The sequence below is a fragment of the Juglans regia genome, chromosome 2 (genome assembly GCF_001411555.2).
Source record: "Juglans regia cultivar Chandler chromosome 2, Walnut 2.0, whole genome shotgun sequence".
Lineage (NCBI taxonomy): Eukaryota > Viridiplantae > Streptophyta > Magnoliopsida > Fagales > Juglandaceae > Juglans > Juglans regia.
The window spans coordinates 31,197,925-31,222,928 of NC_049902.1; the positions used below are offsets into that span (position 1 = coordinate 31,197,925).

At 37.1% G+C, this 25,004-nt stretch overlaps 3 protein-coding genes across 3 annotated transcripts; 2 read left to right on the forward strand and 1 right to left on the reverse strand.

Annotated features, from left to right (window-relative positions):
• Positions 1-1,286: 1,286 nt before the first annotated feature.
• LOC109014451 (oxalate--CoA ligase-like) lies at positions 1,287-3,912 on the forward strand. The gene is made up of 3 exons (XM_018996919.2): positions 1,287-1,593; positions 1,747-2,901; positions 3,363-3,912. The coding sequence occupies exons 1-3, from the start codon at positions 1,393-1,395 to the stop codon at positions 3,579-3,581; spliced, it is 1,575 nt and encodes a 524-aa protein (XP_018852464.1). The 5' UTR covers positions 1,287-1,392; the 3' UTR covers positions 3,582-3,912.
• A 2,331-nt stretch (positions 3,913-6,243) lies between these two features.
• On the forward strand, positions 6,244-9,321 carry LOC109014449 (serine racemase). Its single transcript, XM_018996917.2, has 7 exons — positions 6,244-6,371; positions 7,114-7,296; positions 7,430-7,516; positions 7,590-7,820; positions 8,380-8,453; positions 8,571-8,757; positions 8,929-9,321. Exons 2-7 carry the CDS (start codon positions 7,124-7,126, stop codon positions 9,173-9,175), a joined length of 999 nt encoding a protein of 332 aa, XP_018852462.1. The 5' UTR covers positions 6,244-6,371; positions 7,114-7,123; the 3' UTR covers positions 9,176-9,321.
• A 768-nt stretch (positions 9,322-10,089) lies between these two features.
• Positions 10,090-13,073, reverse strand: LOC109014450 (tubulin beta-9 chain). Its single transcript, XM_018996918.2, has 3 exons — positions 12,483-13,073; positions 11,858-12,127; positions 10,090-11,004 (listed from the first exon to the last, which is right to left on the reverse strand). The coding sequence occupies exons 1-3, from the start codon at positions 12,874-12,876 to the stop codon at positions 10,328-10,330; spliced, it is 1,341 nt and encodes a 446-aa protein (XP_018852463.1). The 5' UTR covers positions 12,877-13,073; the 3' UTR covers positions 10,090-10,327.
• Positions 13,074-25,004: the final 11,931 nt, after the last annotated feature.

The window sequence follows — 25,004 nt, forward strand, 5'->3', positions numbered from 1 at the left end:
AATTCCATTCAGATTTTCTGGAAGTTGAGGGATCAGTACGTAGTTATATATATATATATATATATATTATATATATAACACATGATGGATGCATGAGTACTTCTGGTTGAAGTGCATCATTTTCTTTTCTTAAAGCAAGAAATTAAATTACATAAATCATGCTGCCAGCACCATATAATATTAATATCCTGCAAATTAAGCAATTAGGTATTTATTTAGATTGATCATGTGTCCCCCTGAAGTTTCTTGAACAGTCTTTGAGACAGCGACCGAACCTCTTTACTTCATACCTTATAAATCTTAATTATTCTTTCTTTTTGTTTGAAAAAAACAAAAAAAAGACCTAAAACAGATCATTGCTTAATTAGCTGCAATCACATATATGGTAATTGACGATTCATTAATTGTATATTTCTTTCTATGTTTAGCTAAGTTTATCAGTTCGCTTGCGTGTATATATATGTATATATATGTGTGTGTAAGAGCTACTATAGTCATAAAAAAATTTAATAAAAATAAATTTATAAATTGACGTAATTTTAAATTATACGTTTGATCTATTTTATAATAAAAATAATTTTATCATTTAACTTGTGTATCACTTCAAATTACATCAATTTATAAATTTATTTTTATAAAATTTATTTATTATGATTAAAGTATTTCTCTACGTAAATATATAAAGAGAAATTATAATTACATAGAAAAGATGCATGAGAAAATTGTATTCAATTGACTAATCTTTCCTTATTTTCGTCCCCTTCTTTGACTATTTTCCAGCAATTCTTCGACAACACAACATGACCGACATAAGCAAAAACAAACAAGTCAAGGCTAACCTTTATATATACATGTATTATAAATAATAAGATGAAATTATAAGACACTGTCTTTGAGTTCAACGGACGCTATTTTTTATTTAAAATGGAAAAATTTTATTCTATCATTTTCATAAATCATATATCATACTATTCATCACCGCACACCGCTAAAATACGAAGAACTAAAGATTAGTCTCAGCCCGGAGCACGAATACCATCCCGACTCGAAATCGGGTTAGGTGGGATCCGACGTAACTGCCAGCCGGTATCGCGCCGGCCAATCACTGGCACTGGCTAATCCACCTGTCAGACAAAAGACACCTAGCAGATCTATGAAACTGCACGCACTCACAACACGACACGCACACTCTAACTGACCGTTCAGAAAACTCATGGAATCGCCGCGTGGCACTGCCTCCCTTCCCCTTCCCATCTCCAGCATCCTATATATACAGAGCCCATCCCTGCATGGCCGCATTCCTCTTACAGCCATTGTTTCATTCTTTATTGAATTCATCGCTATTTCTCAGGGAAAAAAAAAAACACAAGCATTCGTCGCTACAAATAAAAAATGGAAAATCTGACGCTTACTGGCTTGTTGAAGAGAGCTGCGTCCGAGTTCCCAACCCGGCGAGCTCTTTCCTTATCCGGGAAATTCGATTTCACGCACGACCGATTACAACAGCTCGTTGATCACGCCGCCTCTCTTCTACTTGCCTCCGGGGTCAATCCAGGCGACGTCGTAGCCCTCACCTTCCCCAACACCGTAGAGGTATATTTTTGTTCTCTCTGGTTTAGTTTCCTCGCGTTTCTCGTCAACCAATCAGGAAAACTCAGAATTTGTTTGTTTTGGTCCTTACGTATATTCCTCCGTAAAAATAGTTTTTCTGTGAGATATTGAACACTGGCCTTTTCTTTTTGGCAGTTTGTGGTTCTGTTCTTGGCTGTAATCCGATGCCGAGCCACGGCTGCACCATTGAACACGGCTTACACCGCAGAAGAGTTCGAGTTCTACCTCTCTGACTCGGAATCAAAGCTTCTCATTACACCGAAAGAAGGAATTCAATCAGCTCAAGCCGCAGCTTCCAAGCTCAAAATCCCTCACGCGACCGCCACGCTGCACGATGCCGAATCGAAACTCTCTATCTCCACATCGGAATCGGAGTCCATCTCCGACTGCTCGGTCGTGGAAGTCGTCAATGATCCGTCCGACGTGGCGCTCTTCCTTCACACGTCCGGCACCACGAGCCGACCCAAAGGAGTGCCTCTGACTCAGCTCAACCTAGCATCCTCCGTTCGCAATATCAAATCGGTGTACAAACTCCGTGAGTCCGACTCTACCGTGCTCGTTCTCCCGTTATTCCACGTCCACGGGTTGATTGCCGGGTTATTGAGTTCGCTCGCTGCAGGAGCCGCGGTGACACTCCCATCCGCCGGCAGATTCTCGGCCTCGACGTTCTGGTCCGACATGCTCTCGTACGGGGCCACGTGGTACACCGCCGTCCCGACCATCCACCAGATCATTATAGACCGCCACTTCAGCAAACCCGAACCTGCTTACCCGAAGCTCCGCTTCATCCGTAGCTGCAGCGCGTCGCTTGCTCCGTCAGTACTGTCTCGGCTTGAGGAGGCATTCGGCGCGCCTGTGCTGGAAGCCTACGCAATGACGGAGGCAGCTCATCTCATGGCAACCAACCCGTTACCGGAGGACGGCGGGCACAAGCCCGGGTCTGTGGGCAAGCCAGTGGGTCAGGAAATGGCGATCTTGAACGAGAACGGAGTCCGGCAACCGGAGGGTGTACACGGCGAGGTGTGTATTAGGGGACCAAACGTGACCAAAGGTTACAAGAACAATCCCGAAGCCAATAAAACCGCGTTTTCATTCGGGTGGTTCCATACGGGAGACATCGGGTTTTTCGACTCGGACGGGTATTTACATCTTGTGGGTCGGATCAAGGAGCTCATTAACCGTGGAGGAGAAAAGATATCTCCAATCGAAATTGATTCAGTGCTTTTGTCCCATTCTGAGATTGCTCAGGCTGTTGCCTTTGGAGTTCCTGACGATAAATATGGTGAAGAGGTGCGCAAATTATTATTATTATTATCTTTTTATCCAAATTTTTTTTATAAAAAATTAGAGAAATGATAATTAAATTTTGGATTATAAAAAAAAAAAATAGATTTATTTAATTGTGGATTTTTATTTTTTCTCAAAGACAATATAAAAGATTTACAGCTAGCATTACTCTAAGGGCAGGTTGGGGGGGTGAGATGAAAATTTTATGTTTTGTTTTGGTCTTTAAAATATTATGTTTTAGTATTATTATTGTATTGGGATTTGAAAAAGTTGAATTGAGATTTTAAAAAGTTGAATTATTTATTATATTTTGTATAGGGATTTGAAAAAAGTATAATGATGAGATGAGATGAGAATTTTGTATCTCATCCCAACCTCCAAACCTGCCCTAAAAATAATTTAAATATTTTAATTTTGGATTGAAGTCCTAATATATATTTCTTTGAATTCATGATCATGTGCAGATAAATTGTGCGGTAATTCGTAGAGAAGGGTCAAACATAGAGGAAGCGGAGGTGCTGGAATTTTGCAAGAAGAACGTGGCAGCTTTCAAGGCCCCAAAGAAGGTTTTCATCACCGATTCTCTTCCAAAAACAGCAACCGGAAAGATTCAACGCCGGCTTGTAGCCGAGCATTTCCTTGCTCAAATCTCCTCCGCCAAAGTTCCCAAGTTTGGGGCTTGATCAGCCGGCCTATTAATTTGCCAATAGCATGCACGTACGTACGTACGTACGTCGTTTGTGGTACCCATTTGGGACACAATAATATTATATATATACCTATATGTGCAATTAAATGCTAGCTAGCGGGATATATAGTTAATTTGGGTCCATTTGGTTTAATTGAACTCCTCTCTCAAATGGGTTGGTGCAGTGGAGGAGAAGCTATACCAATTGTAGTACTTCGGTATTAGTTTGGAACCAAATAATTGAAGATCAAGTTTAATTTGTTTTATACAAAAATTTTATAAAAATAAATTTATATATATATATATGATGTTGTGGTTTAAAGTGTTATATTAGATCTATTTTATAATAAATTAATTTATTTAACAATCTAATTTATCACATCAAGCTATTATGTCAATTTATAAAGTTATGTTGTCAAATGTGACCGAGCATTTCATCTCTTACATATTATAATGTCCACTCACAACCAATCAAAACTAACTTCCATCGGTGAAAATATAGTACATAGTATAAATTTCCAACAACTCTTTCTAATTAATTCCTGCGTACGTAACAGAAAGTTTGAATCCAGTTCATTGGCAAAGAAAACTAATACTAATAATAAATAAATTAGGTCTCCTTTGATCTGTTGGAGGAGGACTTTAATAATTTTCAACATTTTTTTTTCCTACGTAAGCAAGTAAATTTTATTAGAAAAAATGATACATGAGGAGGCCGAGTGGGGTTTCCCTACAAACACTCTAGAATAATAACAACAGTGCAAAGTGGTGGATTAAAAAAAAAAAAAGTTTTTGCAATTAATTTCTTGGTCTTCACGCATGTTTTACAAAGAGAACGCCGTCTTTTAAGACGGTAATAAGTTGTTCGCAAAAATTTACGAACAATTGAACTACCGCTGGTAGCGGTGAAATCTCCGCTGAAAGCGGTGAAAGTGGCAGGTACACTGTTATTTGTTGTCTTGAGATCATTTTTGGAGATCCGCAATCCCTTCTTCGAGATCATCGATTAAGGAAAGCGATAACATAGTAGAAAACACGGCATCGGGTGGACTGAACTATGGCCTGTGATCATCTGTGTTCCCGCGCTCCTGTGATGTCGCATGGCAACCATGCACCGGTGGGATGGAAACTGGGTAGCCCAAATCTAGAAGATCTTGACGAAACGAAGCTACTGGTACAACACGTGTAGGCTTTGGAGGTGTCGATGAAAGGTGGCGCGTGAAGGCCACGCGCAGCTTGTATGCGCCGATCATTTTGGCATGACTTTGCTTCGTCCCAGTAGATTGGCAGATGGTGGATGGGGTGGTGCGGCGGGTGTAGGAGAATGCCGACCAAAGAGCAGCAAATCTGACCAAAACTGAATCAATGGAGGGAGGAAGAAAAAAATACTACCTTAAAAATCTATACACAAAAATAAAAAGGAGAAGAAGAGTCATCTCCGACAATACCTCTCATTGAAATAAAATTTTTTAGAGAGGAGTAAAAATTTTTTGCAGGCGTGATCGGTCATGCCTTTAATAATAATTTTCAACATAGATGCACTTCATGATCAGTTTCTCATGATGGGATTGAGATTTGGAAGGATGGGGTCGTGAATTCAATAGGCCGGCAGAGTCGGAGTGTATGCATGCAGCACCATTGATACTAGTCTTCAAAACTATTCTAAACTTAGAGATTATGATTACATAAAATTAATTCTATAAATTAATATCATTTCGTATGATTCATATATCTATTTTATAACGAAAGTAATTTTACAATCTAGTGAATAACATCAAGTCACATCAATTTGTAAAATTATTTATATATAATTACTTTGTGATTAGAGTATTTCTCTTAGACCATGCATTTAGCTGTGGTCAGATTCGCCTAATTTAGTCTATTGAATATTGATATATCTGATTCTTCCTTTCCAAAAAAAATTATGATTCTTGGTTGGAGGATTGTTTGCGCATCCCTGACTAAATAGTAAAGAGAAATAATAGACATACGATACTTTTTATATAACTACGTTTTAGACGGAGCTGTACGTGATTGTATACATGACTTGTTTATGCCAAATCTTTTTAAAATTGCATAAAGGTATAATTCCTACTGAAGCATAAAGGGATCTACACATCAAGCATTACAATGAAAAGGTATAATTCCAGCACGCATGCATGCATTCATTAAACTGGATTCATCACTCTCATCATATAGGTTGGGAATTGACTCATTTTCACGAGGATTTTGACATACATGAAAGAATAATGATAGGATTACTATCTTATTATTACTTATTTATTATTTTTTTTATATTTAATTTTTTTTAATTTTTATTTTATTTAATAATTAAGGAAGTGGGTATTAATAAAGTTTTATTTTTTTTTAATTTTTTTTTAGTGATTAAGAATGTTAAAAAAATACTTAAAAAAATGAAAAAAAAAAAAAAAAAAACTTGAAATAAACTTGAGTAGTAGATAGATAGTAATAGGGTAGTAAGCCTATCACTACTCAAATAATAAATAATTTTTTAATCGTCTAAAAAGGAAAAAAAAAAAAAAAAACAAAGAGAGAGAAGAAAAAAAAAGTGTCGTTTTTAAGTTGAACACTGCCGTTTCGTTGTCTTCGGCAAAACAATTAGAAAGCCAAAAGCCCAAACGAAAATCGATGTGTAAAATTTTTCAATAATAAATGTGGGGAATGTGAGCCGGGGAACTTCGTTCTGGTTGCAAACCAATCAGAACTGCAAGAAAGGCCTGCACTTTCTACCTGGGGAAACTTACTTTAATTTCTGCTCACAACTGTAAGTCCTCGGAAGCCGCCTATCTTTTAGTTCTAAGATGATTTCTCTATGTACTTTACCTTTCAGATATGAGAAGGGAGTCTTTGATATGTAAAACCCATTGAAGAACTAGGAAAGAGAACTGTCAAGATTAAAGCTTTACCAGGTGGTTCTGGTATTTAGCACCCACTTGGTCCAAGGCCCAAAATTTACTGATTTTGACCACTCTACACATCTCATTCTGTCTCTCTTTCGTTGAACTCGATCAGCTTAAATTTATATATTGGCAAGGTTGAATTCAGTCGAATTTTGGAATCGATACTGCTGGTTCATTTTATTTATTTAATTATTCCGAGTCCTGATATGTTCGTGAAATTCATATCGAATTTAGGTGCCCTTTTACGGGGGAGTTCAGATATGGCCAATCGAACTTCAATGTTGTCTAAACATGGCTAGCTGAATACATCCTCTCATGCCCTTGTACTTTACTAAAGGTCGTTGTTTCAGATACTAACACCATTCAAATACTCAGTTCACGTACTCAAAACTCTGCAAGTTCACACAAACCAAAACCATTAAATCTTGTTAACTTCAATTTGGCACGATAAGACTTAGGTCCTTACTTGGAGATAGGGACTCCCATGGTGTTATGCTGTTTCTTGAATAAAGATGGGTAACAGTGTAATCATAGCATAGTTTTACTGCAGTTACTGAAATTAAATATGTTTTACACCTAATTTTTAAGAGCCATTTTTCTTATTAGTGGTATAAGGATGGAAGAGGGGAGCGAAATGAGGGGAAAATATGTGGCTGATATTTCCTCCATAAGAGAAGCTCAAGAACGCATCAAGTCATTCATACACAAAACTCCAGTCCTCTCATCCGAAACTCTGAATGCCGTTGCGGGGAGGAGGTTGTTCTTTAAATGTGAATTTTTCCAAAAGGGGTGAGATACGAAAAGTTGTGAATGGTTAAAAGTATTATACTTATTCTATTTAATATTTGATCTCTTTTTGTTCTCATGCTATTTATCACTCTAATAACTAAAATCCGTACCCTTTTTTCTTGTGGCTATTTAGTGGAGCTTTCAAATTCAGAGGTGCTTGCAATGCTGTTCTTTCTCTAGATAATGATCAAGCTGCTAAAGGCGTTGTAACACACAGCAGGTTCTATTTAACCTCAGTTAATTTCTTTGACCTGCTTGTCTGAATATCCCCTGATCGTGCCCTCCAAATTTAGTGGTAACCATGCTGCAGCATTGTCCTTAGCTGCAAAACTACGGGGAATTCCTGCTTATATTGTTATTCCGGAAAGTGCTCCAAAATGCAAAGTTGAGAATGTCGTGCGTTACGGTGGTCAGGTTATCTGGAGTGAGGCCACAATGCAGTCAAGGGAGAGTGTCGCAAGCAAGGTATTGCAAGAAACTGGTGCAGTTCTTGTCCATCCATATAATGATGGGCGCATTATAAGGTACATGGCTGACTCTTAACTTTCTAACTAGAGATGTTTGAAATTTTGTTCTTAGTTGAGGAAAGGGTAAAAGCTCTTTTGAAGAGCAATACGTTTGTTCTGCACAAGTGGTGCTGCAGAACTCAGCATGGTTTCCATTGTTTATGCAAACCCTAGTTGTTTACAGTTTACAGTACGGAGCATGAATAGGTTACTCTCAGTGAGAGAAAGTGTGGCAGTCAAGAATGGCCACGCTGAAAATCATACAAGATTTTTCTGGCCAATGATACTCTTGCCTAGCTTTTTCCCTCTGATCATCATGCAGCACTAACCCTATACTGAAAAAATTTAGAAATGGAATCCTTATATACTTTTTTTTTTCCACAAAAATAGCCAGTGCATTTAGTTTTATGAGAAGAAACTGTGATCATTACTGACTTCAACATCTGTATTCTTTTTCTATTTCTTTGTTTATTTTCTCTTTGCTAAAATCTCCAGTGTCTAAAGAAATAGACTATTTGTGTGCCTGAAGGAAATGGAACTTCTAAATGCAGTGTGACATATCTAATTGTTCTTGCAGCGGGCAGGGTACCATATCATTAGAGCTTCTGGAGCAAGCCCCGGAAATCGACACTCTCATCGTTCCAATAAGTGGTTTGTATTTATAGTTTTGGTGCCAAAATTGCCATTTTCATAATTTCTGTTCTCGCATAATCTCTTTGGTTGAGTTCTTTTTGTGCTGATTTTTCTAAGTTGCACAAAAAAATGTAGGAGGTGGTCTGATATCAGGGGTGGCATTGGCTGCCAAGTCTATCAATCCCGCCATTCGAGTTTTTGCTGCTGAACCTAGTGGAGCTAATGATGCAGCTCAATCTAAAGAAGCAGGTAGAATAATCACGTTGCCTGAGACCAACACCATAGCTGATGGACTTCGAGCTTTTCTTGGAGATCTTACCTGGTAAAAAGAAATCTCATGTTACCAAAATGATGCGTTAAAAGACAGTTTCAGATTGCTATTAAGATAACCCTCACCTTCTCTGATGTGAAACTTGCTTTCAGGCATCGTATAGTTTCAGTTTTTGCAACTAATTTACCTTAGATAACTGAGACTCTAAATTGTATTGTTCAGGCCCATAGTGCGAGATCTTGTTGATGACGTCATAACTGTGGAGGACAAGGAGATAATCGAAGCCATGAAACTCTGTTACGAGATTTTGAAGGTTGCAGTAGAACCTAGTGGAGCAATCGGCCTTGCTGCTGTTTTATCTGATAATTTCAAGAAAAATCGTGCTTGGAAGAATTGCAATAACATAGGAATTGTACTTTCGGGAGGTAATGTTGATCTAGGCAAGCTATGGGATTCATTTAAACAATGAAAGTCAGCAACCAGCTCTTGTTTGAGCGCCAGCTATCCTGTGCCCAATGAACTGATATTTACCCTACTTGATGATGTAATGAGATTATTTTGAGTATTATATACTTTTTTGGCAAAGAATAACCTCATCCTTTGCTGTTATAATCATACTTTGCTTTCATTTTTCATGCCGACACGGCTTGATGAGCTCAAGTGTTTACATTGATGATGCATGTGATACAATAGACGATCTCTCTTTAATCGAGTCAGCAACTGAAAGAAATCGTTAATGCATTCCAGTAGGATTCTTTTACTACTAAAAGGAAAAAGAGAGGACAAAAATGAAATTGAAGGGGAATTTGAGGCGTTAAGACAGTCACTTTTCCAAAGGATACATTTCACGAACCCAAAGAGTGCAAACTTAAACAATAAAAGAAGGCACTTGACCTTGACATTTCCCTAAGCCCCATTGGGTGGTTTATACCTGTACCCAATGTGATGCATGAGCATTGAAATCAACCGAAGCTAATCCCTGTTAGTACGAGTCCGGAATGGAATGATTGCGTTGGCCCAACCAGGAAAGGAAGTTTTCTATTGATTTCTCACCTGCGTGGAATGTCAACTCTATTTTGGCACTGGCAATGATTGAAATTTGGTTTTCATCACAAAGTTCGAACTGGTTATTATCTTACCGAATACATGCATCATTCAAATTGATCATTTTTTATACAACTCAATCATTTAAAATTAAGTGACAAGTCAACTGGCCCAAACAATAATAGCAAGCGATCTACAGTTGGGGCCCAATGAGTAATGCTAAATTCCAAGATGGTAAAGAGGTAACACATGAAGGTTGTCATCAAAAGGGAGCCTCATAACCCTGGTTAAAGCACGGCACCTGAAACAATAAGTGAGAACTGTGCAATTTTTGTGACATATTCTGAAAAGCAGACAGCTAATATATGAAGCCAGTAATCCAAAGTTTGATCTGTCAATTGTGGAGAGAACACCAAAAAATAAGGGACGCACACCCAAACACAGGCAATGCGGCATTGCATTAGTAAACTCCCAAGTTTTAGAAATACTCCATGGCACAACAACACAAACACAGACAGAAACTATAACCATAGTAAATTCATCTACCATCCTACGCAGAAAAGCAACAGAACTTATTTTAAGCCTCTTCCTCGTATCCTTCCTCCTCCTCATACTCATCTTCCTCATCTGCAGTTGCATCCTGATACTGCTGGTACTCAGCAACAAGGTCATTCATGTTGCTCTCGGCCTCTGTGAACTCCATCTCATCCATACCCTCCCCAGTGTACCAGTGCAAGAAGGCCTTCCTGCGGAACATAGCTGTGAACTGCTCACTAACCCTTCTAAACATCTCTTGAATTGATGTGGAGTTCCCAATAAATGTGGAAGCCATCTTCAGGCCAGTGGGAGGAATGTCGCAAACTGTGGACTTCACATTATTGGGAATCCACTCTACAAAGTAGGACGAATTCTTGTTCTGCACATTTATCATCTGCTCGTCAACCTCCTTTGTGCTCATCTTGCCACGAAACATGGCTGATGCTGTTAGGTACCGGCCATGTCGAGGGTCAGCAGCACACATCATATTCTTAGAATCCCACATTTGCTGAGTAAGTTCAGGGACAGTGAGAGCCCGGTATTGCTGGGAACCTCGAGACGTGAGGGGTGCAAAGCCAACCATAAAGAAGTGAAGCCGTGGGAATGGAATTAAGTTTACTGCTAACTTGCGAAGGTCGGAGTTCAGCTGACCAGGAAAACGAAGGCAGCATGTGACACCACTCATAGTAGCAGAAATGAGGTGGTTCAAATCCCCAACTAATCACCAAAAAACAAACGAAAAAGTTGGTGGTTAGATCCCAGGAAAAACAAAAGCAAGAAATTAGCTGGGTCATCTTGCATTTCTTGCATCAAAATGGAAAACTCATAATATAAGATCCTATTTTGCATTCACATAAGTTTGAACAAGTTGTTATGTGCGTGTCCATGCATGGACAAGGGCGAACACGAGACAGTCCAACTACTATTTAACAAACAATATTAAACTACACAGAAAAGGATGCAAGCAGATATAAACCCTGTGCAGGAAAACTCAAAGTTTACCATCCCAAGAATGCTAAAATAAGGACAAAACAAATGCAATAAACACAGAAACTTATGCCGGAAAGTTCTAGGAAGCAAGACTCCATGTAATAAAAAAAACTTTTACTTTGTGCACGGGTATAAAGAAAAAACAACCTCGATCAGGTGACTCACCGTTCAGCCAAAACCAACTAAACATCCAACAATAAATATTATGTTGCATTTGTAACATATAAATGAAGGCTGTTGTATAGCAGTGCTATGTTTAAAGAAGAAAATATCCTCGACTAGCAGCTGTGAATGCCCCCAAATCCAGAAATAGAGAATTTTGTACTCTATAAACTAGCACAGGATTTGGGTGTTTATGAAAATCTTAAACTCCAGTGAATCACCCCAAATTATATCTAATTCTACCCACCCCAAAATCCTCCATTCAACCCAACACCAAAAGGTTAACACCAATAATTGCTTATCTACAGTTTGGTCATAAACAAGACCAACCAAGAAAATGTTGAATCAATTAACATTTTGGGAATCAAAGTAAAAATGTTGATTGACAAATGAAAAGAATCAGGCCAGAGAGACTAACAGCTGGGGGTGGTGAGCTTGAGAGTGCGGAAGCATATATCGTAGAGAGCCTCGTTGTCGAGGACCATGCACTCGTCGGCGTTTTCGACGAGCTGGTGGACGGAGAGGGTGGCGTTGTAGGGCTCCACCACTGTGTCGGACACCTTTGGGGACGGGAACACCGAGAAAGTGAGCATCATTCGATCCGGGTATTCCTCCCGAATCTTCGATATCAATAGGGTCCCCATTCCGGACCCGGTCCCACCCCCGAGTGAATGGCATACCTGAAACCCTGTAAATCAAACCCTAATGACTTCTCGGATAGAAAATACAGAGAGATTGTTTAGTTTCTCGGGAAATAATCAAGGAGGTCCATAAATTAAATAGTTAAGAAAATGGAAAATTAATTGGTGGGAAATTAGTAAGAACGATAACCGTAGCGCATGTTTTTTACCTTTCACCGATTTTCATGAGGACCAAACAGATTGCAAACAGAATAGTCCACAGAAAGAGTGAGACAAAGGCAATAGTTCATATAAGAAATAAAAACAAGAAAATCAATGGGAAATCTGCAGGAAGAAAAAAAGAAACACATTTTCCCGAGAACCAAACACGACTTAATGGAGAGAAAACGCTAGGAATAATACCTTGCAAACAGTCACAGTTCTCGGCCTCCTTCCTCACAACGTCTAGGACGGAGTCGATAAGCTCCGCTCCCTCGGTGTAATGCCCTTTGGCCCAGTTGTTACCCGCACCCGATTGCCCGAAAACGAAGTTATCGGGGCGAAAAATCTGCCCGTAAGGCCCGGATCTGACACTGTCCATGGTACCCGGCTCCAGATCCATGAGAACCGCCCGAGGCACGAACCTCCCACAGCTCGCTTCGTTGTAGTACACGTTGACCCGCTCTAGCTGGAGATCCATGTCCCCATTGTAGTGACCCGTCGAATCGATCCCGTGCTCGGCGCACACTACCTCCCAGAACTTTGCCCCAATCTGGTTCCCACACTGGCCGCCCTGTATGTGAAGAATCTCACGCATTTTGCTTCTTGTTTTCACCTTCCTGTGGTTTTCTCGGGAGAAATGAGTCAAATGACTGCAAGTCGGGCGAGAAAGTTGCAGAGGGAATGTGAGGAGCGAGGTTGGGGATTTATATTGGGGGAGGAAACGGTTTCCGTTGGGCGTTAACGGGCGTTCTGTTTTTGGGGGGAATTGAAATTTTTGAAATTGGGTTTTGTTTTTGTGTTCCAACGAGGGATGGGATTAAAATCTTATAGATTGCGTGCGTGGAGCCAAATCATTGGTCTATGTTTTGTCCACGTGTTGACTCAGACTATTGAGTAATGTCGTAATTAAGGATAAGTTTAAATACATAAAATATTTCATTTTATCTCATCTCATCGTTATAATTTTTAAAAAAAAAGAATTGATATAGAATATTTCGTGCACACTACAATGACAAATGACGGGAGTTTATATGAAAAATAATACGATGCGTTTAAGAGCTTTCCTAATAAATCGATGCGTTTAAGAGTTTTCTAAATTGGTGCGTTTCATCATCTGCCCGTTTCACGTTGTGGAACCCATTTCGCGCTCCCCTTCCTAGTTTCCTCCCTCTCCCTCCTCCATCTGAACGAAAGACACTAGCAAGACAAATGATGATGAACTGAACCCTAACTCCCGCCATCTCCCTCCTTCGTCTCCTTTATGTCACGACCAGTGCCATCTCCCTCCTCCGTGAGTCTTTTTTTTTTTTTTAAGTTTGGAATTGCTCTAGGAGTTTTATATGTGGGCTATTGTGTACACAAACTCCAGATATTTCATGGGTCTTTTTCTTTTAGTCTAGATTTTGTAGTTGTTGGGTTATAAATGCTTGGTTTTCAGGTTACTTATTGTTATTTATGCTAACTAAGTCGATGTTATAGGATTCTTATCAATGTTAACTTCGAATATCTTGTAGCAGAGGAGTGAGCTGTGAATCTGTTGCTTCATTTTGGTGAAATGATGCAATTTTGGTTTGAGTAAATGTATGCAAGTTTTTTTAATTAGTTAATGTTTTTAATTACAGAAAAAATGAGCGGAAAATTAAGGCTTTAATGCCCAATCTTGTTATATTTCTTTGTTCTAAGAGCATTGGCATTGGACTATGCATATGCATATGCATAGTCATATTTGGATAATATGACCTTAAAATCATCCACATTGGATTATGCATATCTATAAATTTAGCTACCTATAAACAGTTGTTATCTAAATTTAGATAACAACTATTCACCCTACATATTATATTTTAATAATTAATTCTCTCTCTTCTCTCTCGACCGACCCCCCCCCCCAGACGGATTATTTTCTTTTCTTTTCTCCCTTTTCGTTTCAGTTCTCTGGTTCTCCCCTCTCTCGACTCGAAAACCCAACGGAGATCAAACCCGTGCACCTCTCTCTCACGACGGCTGTCGACGCTCCTTACGACGGCTCTGGGCTCATCACGGTTGATTTTTCTATTTGGTTCCCTACATTTCAGGTATGAAATAGCTCTGGGCTCCCTCTGTTCTTCACGGTTTCGATGTGTTTCTATCCCTTCACGGTTTTGATTTGTGCTATTTCTTCATTTCTTGTTCTTAGTTTTAGATTAGGGTTTTAGATTAAGCCTAACTAACAACATATTTTTGCACTGAGAAAGAGAGGGTTTCTGGTTTCGATGGCTTAAATTTACACGAAAGACTAGGGTTTCGATGATGATGATTTCGATGATGCTGGTTTCGATTATGCTGGTTTTAGATTAGGGTTTCTTCAATGTACAAACTGGTTCTGGTTTGGGGCCAAACCGAATATTGGGTTAAACTTGGTATAACTGAATGCATTTGGTTCTGGTTTTGGCCCCTGTTTTTACTTGATCTATGTACACTTATGGAACTCATGTTTTGGCCCCTATTTTTACTTGATCAAATTGCTGGTTTTGCTGGTATAACTGGTATAACTTGGTATAACTGAATGCATTTGGTTCTGGTTTTGGCCCCTGGTTTTGGTATAACTGAATGCATTTGGTTCTGGTTTTGGCCCCTGTTTTTACTTGATCTATGTACACTTATGGAACTCATGTTTTGGCCCCTGTTTTTACTTGATCAAATTGCTGGTTTTGCTGGTTCTCTTTGGCTTGTGGTTTGTTATTGAAGCCCTACAATATGTGCACCCTGTTTTGCTTAATATGTGCAAAATTTAATAACATTTTGTCCTTCAATATTTTGTTGAAGGATGAATACTTTAATTGATGAGGATCCCTTCTTCACCACACTGTTGGAAAGTGGTGAGGGTGGCAGTAACAACCCTACTATGGATGCTGCTTTCGTTGATGTCCAAGCGACACAACCCCAACGGGAAAAAAGGGCATCTAAACAAAAATCCCAGCGGGGTGTGTCATTTACTATTGAGGAAGATACTCTCCTCATTTCAGCTTGGCTTAACGTTAGTATAGATTCCATTCGGGGGACTGACCAAACCTCCACACAACTGTGGTCTAGAATTTATGATTACTATTCCACTTATAAAAAACCTAACGGTCAAGAACGTTCCGTGAATTCTTTGACCAATCGGTGGTCAGCCATTCAAAAATGTGTGAATAAATTTTGTGGTTCCATGGCCCAAGTTGAAGGAATGCATCCAAGCGGTGCAACCGAGCAAGATAAGGTATAATCATTTAAGAAAATTGTTGCTGTTTATTTTTTGTTATTGTTCTAATTATGAATGATTTGTCCCACTAATTGTTAAATTATTTCAGATTGACAAGGCAAAAATCTTATACCGAGAGACCCAAAAAACCAACTTCACCATGGATCATTGTTGGAATCTTTTGAGACACCAAGCGAAATGGCAAACACACGTGGACAGCATAAGAAGAAGAGACAATGTCTCACGTCCAGGTAGTATTCCAAACTCAATACAATTAGGAGAAGAGATGGAAAATGTGCCCGTGGAGTGTGAGAGACCTCCGGGCAAAAAAGCTTAAAAAGAAAGAGAGAGAAAAAAAAATCTAGGGAAATAAAAGATACTGAATTTAGTGATGCCTTAAGAGAAATGACACATGATAGCAAGATTCATATGTTGGAGAGAAAAGAATCAAATTTGAGGTTAGACAATGAAAGGTCTGAGTTATTGGCTGTTAAGAAGAGAAGGGTTGAAATTGAAATTAAGGCTCAAGAAGAAAGATCTATAATACTTGCTGAAAAGAGGAGAAAAAATTATATGGAAATTATGAAATTGGATATTGGGACCATGAATTCTATGCAGCAAGAGTATTTCCATAATCTTCAAATGGAAATAATTGAGGAACAAAGGAAAAAGGCTAGAGCTCATATATAGTTGTATGCTTTGTTTTGTGCAGTTTTTGATAATTTTTTTTTACTGTGGTGCACTGTTTTGAGTATTATTGTATTGCTGAAACTCTATATTAAAGTGTATTTTGGTTGGGGGTTGGTGACATGTTTTGAGTATTATTGTATTGCTGGAACCCTATATGAAAGTGTATTTTGGTTGGTAGTTGGTGGTGGGTGGGTACGAATCAATTGGGTGAATTTTGTTGTTGGTGGGGTTTGGTTTTGCTGGAAAGTTGTGTTGCTGGAAATTTGTGCTTCTGGATGTGGTTTTCGGCTGCTGCTGTGATGCTGCTGTGATGCTGCTGTTTTGTGGTTGCTGCTGCTGAACTCCTTGTTTGTCCCAATGATTCGTGGTTGCTGCTGCTGCTGGAAATAAATGGAGTTGTGTCTGCTGCTGGATGTTGGACTTGTTGCTGCTGCTGCTGCTGCTACTGGATGCTGGATGCTGGAGTGCTTAATATTTCGATGGCTTGAATCAAATTTCTATTGTAATGAATTTGTATCAAAATCAACTTTTTGGAACTTGTATCAAGTTGATTTTTATACATGGGTTAATTGCTGCTGTTTATTAGCACATTTGATTCATTTTTTGTGTATATAAATTTGATGTATTTATTATATATGGAATTGCTAAATTTGGATGCATGAAATTGTATTAATATATGTTTAGATGCTATGAAATTGTATTTAGGCAAAAAATTAATAATAATAAAATAATAATATTTTATTATTATTTTGTCTCAAATATGCATAAGCCAATGTGGGAATTTTACTTAAATGTCAAAGTGGTTATGCAAAAGAGGTGATTTTGCATATGCATATGCATAGACCAATGCCAATGCTCTAAATTTGTGATTGGTTCCGATGGTTCCTTAGTTCTTTATACCAATTTATTGTGTTCAAAATGGCATTATTTTGTTGGTTTCCCTTGTTATGAGCCCAATTCTGGGATATACTAGTTGTGCCTCTTGCACATATAAGATTTTCTAACCCTTTATTATTGAGTTGATTTGGAAGTATGGACCTTTTATCTTTACGTTTTCTAACCAAGGTCACATGTTTGGATATGCCAGAGATAACGCCGACGCAGACGACTGGCGAGGTGGAGGTTCTCTCCGAAATGTTGCGGTCAAAAAATGCTAGACGTGATGGACTACAGTGTCGTGATGAAGAATTGCAATTTCCCTCGTGTTTTCTTTTTATTCTTTATTCCGTATGCTTTTTTCCCTCCTTTTATTTAGTTTTTTATTTTTTTTATTCATGCTGATGTGGCATCCCTCCACAGCTCTCAAATTTTCATATAAAAATATAATAAACAATTCAATTTTTTTAAATTCTATAATAAAAATAATACTAAAAAATTATATTCTAACAATATTTTATTCAATAAAATAAAATATCTCATCTTAAATGTACTATCTATCCAAATCCACCCTTAAGTCTGTTTGAAAATATAATTATTATCAGATATTTTCGGATTAGTTTATTACTATTTACAAACAATTCACTTTATACATAAACTATTCACCATTATTTATAAATTATTTTACTATTATTCAGTAATCACAAATGATTTGAAATATTCTTACAATTCAAACGGAGCCTAAAGTTACTATTAGTAAATTTGGTTTTTTTTAATGTTTAAAAAAGTTGCCACTGATGTATTTATATACTTTTTTAATATATTAAAAAGATAAAAGATATTTACAATCATAAAGTACAAAAATATTATGCACTATTTTTAAAAAAAGTGAGTAAATATAGATTTCATATAAAAAATTAATTTTTTAATAATAAATTTCATTTTTTAAAAAAATAAGTACACAATACTTATTTAATATATGAATGTATCTAACATTACTCAAATATCCTTATCCGCAGTTGAGAAAAGTGCAATCAAGCACGCCATTTTATTAGAAATGAATTTTAATTTTACAAAACTACCATCCACTTAATATAAAATTATAAAAAAGACGTAAGAGAATTATAATTTAATCATTTTCCTATTTTAAAGATTAAACATGTTTAGTTCAGATATTTCCATTAAGTCCATAAATGTGTTCATAGATGTCGAATTGAAATTGAAGTAAAATCTTTAAAATATTCAAGACCCTCAAATTTTTTCTTAAGAAAAAAGAGTAATGCTATGTACAATTATGAATCGTACAAACATCAAGTACTCATTTTAAAAAATAGCGGAATCAATAGTAAAAAATTAATTTTTTTGATATAGATTTCATATTTACTTTTTTTTTTTTTTAAAGTGAATGATGCTTACACATTCTATGACTGCGTATATTATTCATAAAAAGAAAAGCATTTTTATTATATTTAAATAGACTAAAATAAAAAGTAAAGCGTTTTTATTATATTTAAATAGACTAAAATATGGGGCTTACAAAGCACACCCATCCCTGTTAAGGCTATTTTCTTGTTTGTTTTGTATGCACAACTTCTGTGCAAGTTTCCAGACAAATTAAGCGATAGTCTGTCTTTGCCTGCATGTGGCCCTTGGCCTGCTTGCGTGGTTGTGAGTGATCATCATGATAGAAAAAGGTTATTCGACCTTGTGTGCTAAGCAAAGCAAAGCAAAGCAAAGCGAAGTACGCATCATCCTCGGCATGGTTGAGGGAGGGATGTGGCTTTATCCTTTGAAGGTTTTGACAGACTTTGACACTTTTTAACTCCAAAATAAAGGGGCTATTGGCTCGTGTGTCAGGTCATGTATGTTATAAGGTTGTTGATATGATTTGGCTTCTAAGGAATAAGATGAGCCGTGAAAATCAAATCATAGACACAATGGAGTGAACTCAAAAGGTTCAAAAAGTATACAAAGAACATGGCGAGACTAAGCACTCAAAGTCTACCAAGAACAGTATCGAGCTGAGCTTATCTATTTCTTGGCCAAATTGTGGCCTTTCAGTGGAAAAAGTAGGAAATGACAAGTTGGGCTATAGATATTTAGAGTGCATTTTCATTCTCTGCCTCTCTTCATTCTACAAGATTAGGCTTGACCATTTCTGAACTATTCTCAAATAGCAAAAAACCACTAGAAAAGAGCTGATGGGTGCATGAAAGGATAAACAAAAAAATACTGGAAGCTTTAAATAGCTGGGTCTGTTCTCTCTCTCTCACTCTTCACGTAATCACCATTTCTTAGGTCTAATTTGGGTATTGAAAATATTCTTATTATTATTTATTATTTTATTATTATTTTTTACATATTTTTTACTATTATTAACTACTATTCAATATTCCATCATTACTTTTTTACTATTATTCGCGAAAAATTTAAGAATACCTCACTATCCAAATGCAACCTTAGGAGACGTTTGGATTCGAAACTTATTTCAGCTCATATCAACTCATCTCACTATTATTTATTACTATTCAGTAATTTTAACTCACAAATCTCACTTCTATTCACAACTCATCTCACTAATATTCACAATATATCTCAACTCATCTCAAGTCATCTTCGAATCTAAACGTCTCCTTCATCTTATCTCCACAGTTTTCCTTTCTCGTAATTGTCATTTATTTTGTTTTCTATCTACTTGTAGAGTTTCTGTTCAATGCAATCTCTAGAATTTTCAGTTTGAATGAAACATGTGCAAACTAGTTCTGAAGTTTTCCTTTTGTGTGACCTTCCATTTACCCTTCCTCTCCCCACAAAAGGCGACGCAAGGAATGTGCTTTCTTAAAATAAAATTGTTTCTTTTTTCATATTGTCTGATGGTTACAATTATTTTTTTTAGTGAAAATCCTCAAAATAAAAAGGATCTTTCTCCATTAGTTTTATTCTTGTGTACATATATAGGAGTTGAATGAGAAATTCTATGAAGTATTTTATGGTGGTCTTGTTTGATTTAGATTTGCCTCCCCATTGTTTCTGCATATTAGCCAAACAAGTCTTAGATATTTAGTTACCAATTACACTCAGTTAGACAGCAAATTATCTATTTGGACAGCAAAATATGAGTTCTTTAGATTTAATTGGCAACATATGAAAGGTGGCTAGCTTTAAATTGTTCATCTCTAAATAGGAATGGATTCAATAACTCACCAAGATGCCTACTTCACAAATCTTCTAAATGACAATGAGTTTTTCATAGAATCTACAAATGAGATAAATGAACACCCAGTATATCCACTCTTTTTTTTTTTTTTTAAAGAAGACAGAATCTCAATTTTATTGATAATCCCAAGTTGAGGTTATTGCGGTTGAACCTAGTCAACAAAAATCACAACGAGATTTGATGCTTATGAAGAGATGGCTTGAAGTTTCCTTTTATGCAGCGCAAGGAAAAGATCAAAAGCACATGATGTTATGAAAAATTATTCATAAATCCTTTGAAGAAAACAAGAAATATGATTCATAAATACTTTGTAATCACTTGACACAAGTCGAAGGAATGCATGAAAGTGGTTTTAATGAGCAAGATAAGGTATGTTCTCCTCATATATTTTCATTAATTTTTTGCACAATTTTCTCCAATGCTAAATAAGGTTTTAATTATGTTTGGGATTTGGAGCTTTTAAGATTGGCATGGGAAGGCTATTGATTTCATCTAAAGTGGGTTGAACATATAGAAATAGTAAAGTCAAAGAAAGAATTACAGTTAAGTTCAATTATTTCAACTCCAGATTCAGTAAATTTAGAAGAAGATGAGGATTTGCATGCAATATCTACAAACTTGGATCAACCAATCGACGTAAAGCTAAGAAGTAAAAACAAAGAACGGACTTAGATTCACTCATGGTACTAAATAAAATGAAGGAAGATAGAAAATAATAAAATAAAACTTTTTGAATAAGCATGTGATCATGACAATAAGGTATTTTATCTTAGGCAAGAGGAATGATGTCTTAAACGTGCTTGTTGAGCAAAAAAAAGTACAAAATGAAGAAAATAAAGAAGAAGAAAGAATTACGGCGATTAATACAAGCGTCATGTCTCTAATTCTACAAGAATATCATCATCAACAACAAATGAAAATCCTTGAAAGTCGTAGTAGGAGAAACTAACATATTCTACTATTATCCTCTGCGCTCTCTCGTTTTGCCGAAATCAAGAACTCGTTCATAGATCCGGCTTGAGGGGTGGGAGCTTCGGCTCCCTTCCCCTCCCTTCCTCCTCCTCCTCCTCCTTCCCTTCTCTTCTATGTAGTTTTTGTTTTGTGTTTTTATGTTTTTTCAGGAGAAATAAGTGTGAATCGCCGATCTGGGTCTTCTCGCCGCCACAAGCCAGCACGCGCCCCGCCATGGTGATGCCCTGCCGCCAATCTTAAAGACCACCGAATACGGCACCGAACGGAGCGGCGAGTAGCCCGCACGCGCGGCTCGAAGTTTCGGCGTCGTTCGGCGCGTGGCCTCCACGCACCACCCGGGAGCCCTCTGCCAACACCACGTGCGGCGTTTCTGGAGTCTGTGAGTCCGGGATCTCCAAGGTCGACTGGCGGTTCCCTCCCTAGAGACTGCACGCGCCACAGCAGCCCCTGTGTTCTGTTTTGTTGCAGTGTTTTTTTCTTTGTAGTTTTCTTTGTGTAATGTAGTCTCTAGGTTAAATAAAAATCCAAAAAAATTAGTACCTTCGGACTTTGGTCCGAATGGAGTATTAGTCCCCCTTCCGCGTTGACGGAGTTGTTGGGGTTTGGGATACCCTACCCTGCTTAGTCAGGTTATGGGGCTTTGTAATCTCTGTCGTGGACAGAGAGGGTATTTTCTCTGAAGATTTAGGTCTTTAGAGATTTACTGTCTGGACTAGACCATATCAGTCACGAAAGTGTACTAGAGAATTATTAACGATTGTAATTGATTTGTTTTTCAAATCAACTTTGTAAGTCCTCTCTTAATGCAGGTTGATACCTGTTTACTCAAAAAAAAAAAAAAACTAACATATTCTGAAATGTATTTTAGATTAGTTTTTATGATATATTTGAACTAAATATATTGTTTGTATGACTTGTTTTTCTAGTTAAGTAATTTAAACTTTTCTTTGAAGGTTTGACGATTCTAAGTAAGAACATTTTATTTGTTGTTTTGGAATCCATTTATCTTGGACATATGAATGGTCTATATGATAGACAAAGAAAAATACAAACAAGAATTATGACCTGTTTGAATGTTTATTAAAAAGGTAACTACACAATTTAAGTAATAAAAAAAACCATACTACATTCTTTATAGTTACACATTATTTTATATATATATATATGTATATATATAAGACAAAAGGAAATTATAGTACAAAAAAAATGAAACATTAATACAATCATATATGACAAAATCCTCTATTTTGCTATATAATTGCCATAAATGGTTTATAAGGTCTGCTTGGAGTTGACAATGCGCTTTCTCATTTTTAATATCATAATGATATTGAACAAACTCACTAAATTTAATTGTAGGGCCAGGTGACAATTGCTCATGTGGGCTTTCATTGAACTGTTCATATTAGAAGTCTTCAGATCAATTATCAACATGTCCATCTTCAACGATCATATTATGTAAAATTATGCATGCCATTATAATATCGTTGATCGTTTCAATGTGAAAAAATCGCATAGGTCCACCAACTATAGCAAATCATGCTTGAAGCACACCAAAAGCACACTTCACATCCTTCCTCGCAGACTCTTGGGCGGTAGCAAAGTGTTTTTTCTTGTTTCATTGATGAGCCAGTATGATTTTAATAAATGTTTCTCATTACGTATCTATGCCATCAACGAGGTAGTACCCCCATTCCATAGTTATGACCATTAATTATGCAATTAACAGTCGGAGTACGTCCTTGAGCAAGACCATAAAATATAAATGATCTATCAAGCACATTTATATTATTATGCGACCTAGGTATTAAAAATAAGGTCAAATCCGTAGATTGTAAGGAGCCGTTACTTCTAAAACAATTGTTGGTTTGTAGATATGACTAAAATACATATCATTCCAAGAAGTTGAGCAATTTTTTCACTCTCAATGTACATAATTGATGCTCTCTAACATACCTGAAAATCTGTATTTCTCACCAATTGCAAACAGTTTAGCAATGTTGTCATTATTAGGTTTTCTTAAGTTATCTTTAGAAAAAAATGAAATTATTGCTTTAACAAATAATTTTAGACTTTTTTAGTGTGATAGTCTTCCCAATCTTCAAGTATTCATCAATAAAATTAGCTGTGATAACATATGCAAGCATCCTAAGAGCAGTTGTAATCTTATGAAGGGAAAAAAATCAAGTAATCCTGAACCATCTCTTCTTTGGATAGAATAAGATTAATGAAATTCTACCGTAGATTGGATACGAAGAAAAAGAGACTAACTCATTCGAAACCTTCTTTGAAATTATTTGTAATGATAGATTGGTGGATTAACAAAATAGTTGTGAAAAAAATTTTAGTGGTATTGCAATCGATCGCGCCTATGTATCTGCATGATTTTTTTAGAACGACCACATGAGCTTGATTATTCTTATTCCATAAAAAGTTGTCTTGCTATTTAAAATATTTTGTCAGAATCTGAATCGAAAAGTATCATTTTCTGAAAAAGAGAACGATCCATTGGGATTAAAAAAAAAATATATTCTACAAAGAAACTTGTATAGAAATGAATAAAATTGCTGAGAATATTTTCGTATTTTGTAATGAAATAATATAACCGTTAGATAAATATAGTCGTTAGAAGAATAAGACCATTAGAATATTATTTTGGTTGAAATAATATAAACGTTAGAAAAATATATTTGCAAAAAAAAAAGTCATGTTTTAATGTGCGCTTTTTAGGGAGATAGATCAAAGTTCACTTTGATGTCGCATCGAGACCAAACTTCCACGTGCAGTTTGCAGGGATGAGGAGAAGATTCTACACTTATACAATACAATTGGTATATGTGCATGCATGCTATGTCTTGTCAATTGGTATATGTTCACTTTTGCCGCTGCCAGCGTCGCCATCGGCGTGTCACAGCCTACCTAGTCCACCGCACCCAGCCCCTCGTCGATGTAAGCTTCTCCTCTAGCCATCGGAGCCTTTCTCTCTCTCCCTTCTCCCCGAGTAGTGCCTCCCTCTCTCGATAACCTCCTTATCAGCGCTCCCTAGCCGATGGTGCCGCTCCACCCTGGTGGTCGGCATCTTCTGTCCACCATGAGGTGGTCCCCGACCACCATGGTCGGCGTGGGGAGCGGGCAAGGGGAGAAGGCAGGGGCGAGAACTGGGGGGAGGGGGAGAAAGGAAAAGAAAAAAAAATAGGGGGAGACATGTCACACTAGTAATGTGTCACATCAATGTGTGGGATTCCTTTGTGGAATCCCTTTGTGTCTATAGCAAAGTTTTGAATTTCGTACCGTACTGGCTGGTATAATCGAAATATACCGTTTCTGTGGTGTAACAGGTATAGAGAAGGGTATAGTTTCATACCGGTTAGAATTTCGGTCGATTCGGCCTATATTTAGGCTTTTACTTTTTTTTTTTTTCAAACTGTAAGCTCATTTTTTTTTACCTCCCAATGCAGACCAGACTATTTATAATTTATATATAATTTATTCATATATAAACTATTTCGAAATGGTATTCAAAACGGTATCGATACCAAAATATCTCGTTTTAATGCCTTGACCGAAATGGTCACGAATACGGTATTCAAAATATTGGTCTATAGTGTTCTACAGGTAAACATTGTTGTCCAAAAAACAAAGGAAAAAGAAAGCTTAGACTAAACGGTGCCGTTGTCCCAACACGGGTTTTAAACGGTGCCGTTCTCGAAAGGGTAAACAGTTCAAGTCAAAAGGCCTAAAGCCTTCA

Coding starts and splice junctions, on each gene's coding strand:
- LOC109014451 (XM_018996919.2), top strand. CDS start 1,393: ATGGAAAATCTGACGCTTACTGGCTTGTTGAAGAGAGCTGCGTCCGAG. Junction 1,594..1,746: donor CCTTCCCCAACACCGTAGAG/GTATATTTTTGT, acceptor TCTTTTTGGCAG/TTTGTGGTTCTGTTCTTGGC. Junction 2,902..3,362: donor ACGATAAATATGGTGAAGAG/GTGCGCAAATTA, acceptor GATCATGTGCAG/ATAAATTGTGCGGTAATTCG.
- LOC109014449 (XM_018996917.2), top strand. CDS start 7,124: ATGGAAGAGGGGAGCGAAATGAGGGGAAAATATGTGGCTGATATTTCC. Junction 7,517..7,589: donor GGCGTTGTAACACACAGCAG/GTTCTATTTAAC, acceptor CTCCAAATTTAG/TGGTAACCATGCTGCAGCAT. Junction 8,758..8,928: donor TTTCTTGGAGATCTTACCTG/GTAAAAAGAAAT, acceptor TGTATTGTTCAG/GCCCATAGTGCGAGATCTTG.
- LOC109014450 (XM_018996918.2), bottom strand. CDS start 12,876: ATGCGTGAGATTCTTCACATACAGGGCGGCCAGTGTGGGAACCAGATT. Junction 12,128..12,482: donor GAACTGTGACTGTTTGCAAG/GTATTATTCCTA, acceptor TTTGATTTACAG/GGTTTCAGGTATGCCATTCA. Junction 11,005..11,857: donor CAAGCTCACCACCCCCAGCT/GTTAGTCTCTCT, acceptor TTTGGTGATTAG/TTGGGGATTTGAACCACCTC.